General features: G+C 34.2%; 1 protein-coding gene across 2 annotated transcripts in view; it reads left to right on the top strand.

Moving 5' to 3' along the window:
- The window catches only part of LOC117181574 (homeobox protein abdominal-B), a 16,646-nt gene extending 8,156 nt beyond the window's left edge, over positions 1-8,490 (top strand). Inside the window, exon 2 of one of the 2 annotated variants that reach the window (XM_033374406.1) lies at positions 3,868-8,490. In XM_033374406.1, coding sequence (XP_033230297.1) covers positions 3,868-4,307 — 440 coding nt within the window. In that variant the 3' untranslated portion in view covers positions 4,308-8,490. Of the gene's footprint in view, positions 1-3,828 lie in introns of both variants that reach the window. The other variant, XM_033374405.1, reaches the window with a different exon arrangement.
- The last annotated feature ends 405 nt before the right edge of the window (positions 8,491-8,895 follow it).

The raw sequence follows: 8,895 nt of genomic DNA, 5'->3' as shown, positions 1-8,895 counted from the left end.
GGAGTGCGAGAATTGTGAAACGGAACAGTTTATGCGTCTGCCGGTTGTAGACGATATCGTGGAAGATGATCGCATCACATGTACTCACTACCGCATGTGATTTCAGCCACGGCTTCAAGTCATGTCTGTTCACTGCATGTAACTAACAACCGGTTGCTACATCTTCGGTTCCTTTATTCCTTTGAGTAAACGCCGACATTGAAAAGATCCCTCAGAAAACTCTTACAAAATCGGACAAAAAGTGTTCTTCTTACACAAGTAGAAATTAACATATGCAACGAAAAACGATGCACATGTATTTGCAAACCAAACCGAAAATATAAGTTGTTTTAAATTGCTGTCTTAAAATGAATCACTCAAATCTTACGGGTTCAAACTATCAGAAGTGTATCACTGATAATCAGTGATATTCTACTGGTTCAATCAGTAGAATTCCATCGTTTTTTAAAAATAATTGAATTTGACTGGTTAATCAGTAGCAGTAGTCAGTCGTACGCGTTGTTGTCCATCAGCTGATCCGCGTCGCGTCATTCCTTCAACGTCTTGCGCCGGTGAAAGTCAAACTCAAATAGCCAGGGACTATTATTCATAATTTAGTGTCACTTTTATATTTCAGTTTTTTTTTAGTCAAGTTACTTACTAGTTCACCCAGTCAAACTCGAAAAATCACTGGATGACCAGTGATAACTTAAAATACTGATTCAAGCAGTCACAATATCACTGGTTCAGTTTAAAAGAGTTTGAAATAGGATTTACCTGAATTTCTGAACGTTCAAAGGAACGAAATATTTTCTCCCGATTCTATTTTATTCAGAAATAATGTTCCAGCTACAATGTAAAATATTATCAAAGATTTCAAAGAGTTTTTAAGATTGTAGGATATTTTGAAAGATTCGAAGAAACTTTCAATTTACTTCAGTAATTTAAAGGGATTTAAAAAAATTTCAAAATTTGAGGGTATTTTGAAAATTTCTAAGAAAGTTTTGAAGAGTTATAAAAATATCAAGGGATTTCAAAATATTTTAAAGGATTTGAAATATCTTGTGCTATTTTCAATAGGTTTCAATAATTTTAACTCAAGCATGAAAAAATAGGGCATTTTTCAAAATTCCATGTAATATTTAAGAACTTTAAACAATTTCAAGGGATTTCAGAAGATTTGAAAGGATTTGAAATATCTTTGTTGATTTTAAATAGATTTACATCATTTAAAGTAACTTTAATTTTTTTAATTTTAAATGGATTTAAAATATTTCAGATTGTTTAAAAACAAATCCAAGACATTTTTGATTGTTTTCAGTAATTTAAAGGGATTTTAATATATTTTCAATAAATTTCCAAGAATGTACTTGATTTTAAGGGATTTCAAAAAATGTTCATGGAGTTTTAAGAAATTCCCAAGAATTCCTAGAATTTTAAAGAACTTATTCACAAGAATTGAGGGATTTCTAAGATTTTTAAATATTATCAAAGATTTTAAAGAATTTTTAAGATTGTAGGATATTTTGAAAGATTCCAAGAAACTTTCAATTTACTTCAATAATTTAAAGGGATTTCAAAATTTTCAAAAATTTCAAAATTTTAGGGTATTTTGGAAATTTCTAAGGAAGTTTTGAAGATCTTTAAAAAATATCAGTGGATTTCAAAATATTTTAAAAGGTATGAAATATTTCAGGTTATTTTAAAAGAATTTATTCACAAAAATTGAGGGATTTTTTAGAATTTTAAATATTTTCACATATTTCAAAGGTATTACCAAATGTTTTAAAGAATCTTAAGATTGTGGGATATTTTGAAATATTCCAACGAAATTTTTAAAAACTTGAAAAAATGTTAATAAATTTTATAGAATTTTTAATAGATTTAAATAATTTTAAGTGACTAAAGAATAACAACAAAATGTTAGGGCATTTTTTTAAATTTTAAGTAATAAAATAAAAAATGAAAGAATTTCAAAAAATAGTATTCCAAATATCTTATTTTATTTTTAATAGATTTAAATTATTTGAAGTAACGCCAGACATTTAAAAAGTTTTTCGGTTAATTAACAAAATTCCCAGGAATATTTTATGATGTTTTAAAAGATTCTAAGGGATTTCTACAGATTTCTGAGGATTTTTAAGACTTTAAGGAATTTCAAGAGCTCTCAAGGAATTTTAATTAATTTTCCAGGAAAAGGGGTAAAAGAGATAACTGAGATGTCTCTATCAATTTTTATTCTTGATTTTCTTAATCGGAAATAAGTCACTTTTTTGTTTTAAATATGTCAAATGTTACAAGATTAGAATTTTGGTCTTTAAATATTAATCGTCAGGAAAAATGAGAAATTAGTCAGGGAAAAATCAGGAAAAAGTCAGGGAGTTTTCAAAATAAAGCGTTATTCTATTTTAAGCAATAAATATTATAGATTATAGACCGATGGTTTTTATCCTTACATTTGATGATTAAGTCATTCTCCATGCTCAATAAAAACCATCTCGAAATGCGTCAATTTCTTCTCGATGTTATTTCTCTCTTATCGTAAATAAGATACGAAATACTAATTAGGTCTTAATTAAAGATACTCTAACGAGATAAGTTGATTTTTAAAGAATTTAGAAAGACTCTAACGCACAATTAAAAATGGTTTTTGCTTTCGATGCATATGTATATTATATCAGTCCCTGAATCGTGTATAGTGAATTATTCGCGATATGGAATAGCAGGTGTAGTGCCGCATATCAGCGGCTACGTTACGCTTTGCCTCGCTTAACGAACGCTTATGTACTAACCGTCTCGCAAATATTCAAGTTCCGTCATATTTCTAGCACGGTTGATAGAACCGGTCCAATTATATCATACAACTTTACCAACAAAACTCTCAGACAACCTTGGCTGAAGTGTAGCACGACAATGCACAATTGCATGCATTTTCATGCTATTCCAATCTTTTTAGATTTTACAAATTTTCAAAAAAGACTTTTACAGAAAAACTGTAAAAGTTGAGGACTTATATAAGAACTAATATTTAATTTCAAAAATATAATCTAATTTCCAAATTTATCGTTTAATAGGTCTAACATGATATGATGTGGTGGACTTTATAGCTTATGTTAGGTGTTTTTGAAGGAGCCTAAAAGCATTTAACAACTATTTAGATTCAATTACTCTTTCCGACTCGGGTGCTTGGCTATCGGAAGAAATATGGACGCAATGAATTTCCAGTAAGATATATGGAACACTTAGTTGGTATATTAGCACGTGGTATGGGATGTAGTATCGGCAAGTAATGGCGGCATGTGCTTCCTTAGACACAACCGTTCATCTTTTATGTCTGAAAGAAGAGGTGTTGGTAAACGTGCGTAGTGGAGGTAAATGCCAGAGAAATATTGGAGAAAAATCTAACGGTGTTGGTTACGCACCGATAAGCTGATTAACGGACCGATTTACTTGTTCTCGTTTCTTCCGCATAAGCTATGAGAGAGGAAGAAAACAATTTTCGTCGTCCATAGCTTGATGGGACTCGGAATCCCGTATAAATTCCCGTTCACTCAGTGGAAGAATCGCCAAGGTGTCGATAAATCGTTAAATCTGAACAACACTTATTTTCAATCGGAAGTTTTGTCCCAGTTTAAGAAAAATTAGAAATGGATAGTCCCTATTTGTTTTCTCTGATGTATACTAAATAGACCTGTCTAATTGGACTACTTCGTTAGTCATCTTTATACCCCTATCTTGCACATTGAACCCACTCCACGTTTCCATAAATTCCATGTTTAGTTCTAAGATTATTATAGTTTATTGCTAGAAGCAATATAATAAATTACCAGGCATACTAATTGTGTTAAGTGATGTGGGGTTCCTCCCCATCTTCCCTGTTTCCCGCAGGTTCACTGGCCAGCGTCGGCGTCGGCGTACCTGGTATGGGAGTCGGATGTGGTGGCGCAAATCTCGAATGGACAGGGCAAGTCACTGTTCGCAAAAAACGCAAACCATACACCAAATTCCAGACCCTCGAGCTGGAGAAGGAGTTCCTTTACAATGCTTACGTTTCGAAGCAAAAACGATGGGAGTTGGCGCGGAACTTGAATCTCACCGAGCGACAAGTTAAGATATGGTTTCAAAATCGGCGGATGAAAAACAAGAAGAACAGCCAGCGACAGTCGCAGCAGCAAAACAACAATAACAACAATAGTAGCGCCAACAATGCGAATCACCATGGTGCAGCGACCAGTCACCATCATCCGAGCAGTGCACACACCCCATCGAGTCACCATGTTGTTGGTCAGACGCATCATGCAAATGGGCCAGTCAAGCATCATCAGTGACCCGTGGCCTTCTCTGGGGTCGTTTTTGGCCACCATCCCCCTAGCCATAACACGTCCATCCATGGGGGCAGCCATAGCCTGATCGCAAGTCACAGCCATAACCTCCACGCTCCTCAGCAGACGTCTCTGCCGCATGCCAGCTCCACGACGATACACTCTCACGGCCAATCTTCGCACCAATTGACTGCTCATTTGGCTCAACACCATCCTGCGCTTCTTCACCAAACCCCTCATGGCCTGGCCGCCTGAATTAATGTCCAGGGACGAACGACTGCGGTCAATGACCCCAGAGAGACTTCGGAGAATGCCCGTGCACCTTGTTTGTCGCATAGGTTTTCGCGCAGCAGCTCAAGGACTGTTCACTATCTTGCCTCATCCTTTCCCTCTTCCTCTCCCCTTTGTATCAACCAATCGAAATTCAAACACCCTCTTCCCATCGCCCTGTCCTTCTCGCTCTGTATTCTCTCACAAAGAGACAGTATAATAGTAGTAATATTATTAATTATCGAACGAATCGAAAAAAAAACAAAAACAAAATGATGTTGTATAGGGAGTGTGTGTATGTGCGCAACAATCTTCGCCAATGTGGGCAAAGAGACGTCGAGTGTCGGAAGGGTCTAGCAGTGTAATGCGCGATACCTCCAAGCAATCTGTCCAATCCGTAACTCGATAGTATTTCTCCAGTTATTCATGTAAAATTAAAGCATAATTAGTGTCACTTAGTGTTTCCTAACCCACGTGTATTACTTTGACTCGCGTAATTAGGGAACTCCCTTGGAACTTTGCGGAGTCGATTCGAGAAGTCGCCATTGGGTTATGTAGGTGAGGCTGGATGAAGTCATCGAGAGAGCTGGACCACCTCTTGGAAAGAACGAGATTGGAGGTCATCATAGGTAATGGAAGTTTTAGATTTTTTGATTTAGTTTTGTTGATGATCCTAAGCTTTTGTTTTTAGAAATATTTAATATTTCGATTTTATTGCAATCTTTCTCGTGAAGAGAAACAATCCTTGTAGAGGAGCGTTTCTTTGCTTTCTGGTTGCTATTTGGTAGCGATGGATATGATGCTGGTAGAGACCAGATTGAGATTTGTTTAGGATGTGGTCAGCTGATTCTTTTGAGTTGCTGGATCACTATTGAGTTGATGGATTACCATGGAAGTGGTGAATCTTCGAGAAAGATTTAAATTCCAATTGGGATTCTGGATCATAATTGAGATGCTGTATCCTCATTAAAGACCATCAATATTTATTGGTATGCTGCATCACAATTGAGATGTTGGATAAAGATTGAGAGGCAGAATATGCTGAATCAAAATTTCGATTCTGAATAATAATTATGATGTACATTCTCCATTCTCGATCATTGTTGGTCAATTTTCATTGAAGATGCTGAAGATCTCAACTAATCGTCCTACAAACAAATCTCAATATTTTGCCTCGAACCATTCAATATCCATCGGTACCATCAAAAACTATATTTCCCATAGTTGGTAGAGTGCTATATTTTATTGTTGTGCAGTAGACTGGAATTTTCTTACTTGTGCCGCCTTCTTCAGAAACCAATGAGTCTGTCGAGTTAAAAGTTACTGACATAGATTCAGCAAAAATACAATAATTATCATCACTAAAAAAGGAATGGTTATTTCTTGTTGATTGGATAATGTAAGCATACAATTATATTTACGTAACAGATACTGACTTCATCGAAATAAATGCTCACTTTGAGGCAATATTTTCGAGAACCTGGCTCAAGTAAAAAAACTCTTATGCTTCTCGTGAGCACTATTTAGTTAGCTTAAAATTGTTAAGGATAGTTTTGATAACTAAGATCTCAGGAAACTGGGACTAGTTTGAGTACCTGGTGCATTAGCTAAAGTTAGTTTATTCAATTTTTTTAGTGGACATTTACGAAGTGTCCTCACTGATTACGTTTGCACAAAAGTGACGCGGTTTTAAACTGAATAAAGTATTTTATAGTTACGCTCGTAAACTCGGAAGAAAAAAAAATACAATCAAAAATTGGACACCCAAATGTCTGGGTAATAGTTATACAAAAACACCAAGTGTTTCAAAGAAATAGATATTAAATATAGATACCCACTGGGTGATAATTTCCGGGTTATATTTGAGTCTTCTAGCCAAAAAAGCCTTGTTGATTTTTATAGAAAACTTTGGGAAATTTTTTTAGATTGCAACTTTAGAGGGTGGTCTTTGCATCTGCTCAAGAAAAAAACTCATCCAGCCTTAGATTATTATAGACGTAAATGGTAAACGAAAGCGAAAATCCATTAAAAAGTAGCGTGGAAAAAGTCGGAGAGTTAGCGTCTCCGAAAAAAAGTCGTACTCATCGCCTACAAAGAATCGCAACTGTAGTACCTATGATTCTTAACTGTATGTAAAAAAATGGAATTAGATTAAATGTACCTACAGTCAGCGATTGATGGTTGTACGTACCTCTTTCGAGTCAAGCTTGGGATCTTCGACGCCCCCACGAAAGAATTTTTCAAAAGATCCTCTTTTCGGCTCTTCACGAAGAGTATTTTCGACCTCAAAGTTATTATAGTACTTAAAAAGGAATGTAATTATCCTTTGAACATTCGAAGCAAGGTCGATGAATCTGCTGTCTGGTCATTTACCCGGTGAAACAAAAGTATATTTCTTTATTTTACTTTACATCGTGTTATTGCTACTCTTTAATTATATAGATTTTTTTTTTAATTGGATTTTCGGAAAATAGAAGGAAGAAATGAAAATGAGGAAGCGATCTCGAAGAGCGAAGTTCCCAAGTTCGATTAAATAACCGGCGGATCCACCGGCAGAGTAGGTAATTTAATCGGATCTTAAAGAAAAATATCCCAGTGGCTCTGTACTATCTAAGTTGTAAATTATGTGCTAGTTTGTGTATATGTATGCGTACAAGTATGTATATGCGGATGAATGTGTGTGCGAATGTGTGAGTGAGGTTGAGGAAAAAAAAGAGCAAAGGAATCGTCGACTCCGAAAAGAAAGGAAAAAATTGATCTTGTGGCGTACCTCGTGACGAAATAGAAGGTCTTTTTCTTAAGGAGGCGAAAAAATGTGAAAAAAAGATGCAATGACTTCTATTTTACGTAACGAGGAACGCGATTCTGAGCTGCGAAAGGAAAGATGAAGAAGAAGAAGAAGAAGCATGACTCGAAGAGAAGAAAGACGCGAAGTTTCGCGAAGATGGTAGGATCTATTAGGTATTTGACCCGTGAAACTGGGTTCGAACAACTGTATAGTTCCGCCACAGTACTATAATAGTTATTATATAACGATGATAATATAATATGGCGCAAGTAAGGAATTTAAAAGAATTGAATTAATAAAAATAAACGATCCGGTCGCGACCCAGTCATCGCACCAGCTAAGCTTTTCAGCGAACATTGTAATAAATAATAATTATTATATCGATGACGATGTTTATTAAGATTATTAAGGTTAATAAGATTATTATTATTATTATTATTATATTATTACCATTATATTATTATTGTGCGCGTCACGTTAATATTATGTTATTGTTTTTATTGTGTGTTGTTTTGTATGTACCTATTCGCCTATGATAATAATATTATTATATTATTATTATTATTATGATAAAGCAATGACTCACTCATAAAGAAAAAAATGGTGTTATTAAATGTGTATATTGTCTTGATCCGATACTAACTGTTGTACTGTAGTGCACGCTCCTTCAAGCGTAGTATTCGTTATTATACTTATAGTACAATTTTCAGTACCATCTTTTTCCTTTCTCCTATAATCGACTATTTCCAGAAGATTTTAGGATTCTCTTCTCTAGTCAGATCAGATTTGAAAGGGAATTTTCAAGAGAGGATGGTAGGTTTCATTTAAGAAGACTGTCATAATTTTTGTTCGTTTAACGAAATTAGTATTACTACAGAATAAAATGCGTGTTCGACTATTCAGCAATTATTATTAATTTATGAATCTCCAGTTGAGAGATCTCGCAGCCAGTGACGGGCACAATCATTTTCATATTTGTAACATTTTCACAGATCACTTTTTATTGTAAAATTTCTTCCGAATTTTTTCGTACGACTTGGCAGGACAATAGAATTCGTAAATTATAAAAGTGTATTTTCTAGGATTTTCGAGCAAACAGTAAACATTTAAATAAAAGTTCATTGGATCGCATCAAATGTGAATTACGCTTTTGCTTACTTTTTGCCCATATCTGGTAGGCCTCTTCAATTCTAAATACTGTTTTTTAAAATTAGATTGCAATTTTATACAAGGTCTCTAACGTCCATTTTTAGAGGCGAAAATCGGTCCAACTTTGATTTCAACCCTTTTTTAAAATAATTATTTAAATTGTTATCTTTTTCAATTACGATCAGTTTAGAATGGGTAATTCGAAAATCTTTCACTAAAAAATTTTTCCTTTTTAAGTTTTAAGCGTACATTTCAATTTAAAGAATTCAAAAATACAGTTTTAAAGACTTATAAAATTAAAGATTAGAGTCTAAATCGTAAATTTTTGCCAAAACATTTTTAGTTGATCAGCTCTCAATATAAATTAATTATTTTTAAAACTGAATT

Source organism: Belonocnema kinseyi, chromosome 10 (assembly GCF_010883055.1).
Source record: "Belonocnema kinseyi isolate 2016_QV_RU_SX_M_011 chromosome 10, B_treatae_v1, whole genome shotgun sequence".
In the NCBI taxonomy this organism is placed as follows: domain Eukaryota; kingdom Metazoa; phylum Arthropoda; class Insecta; order Hymenoptera; family Cynipidae; genus Belonocnema; species Belonocnema kinseyi.
This window is presented reverse-complemented; position numbering and strand designations above follow the sequence as displayed.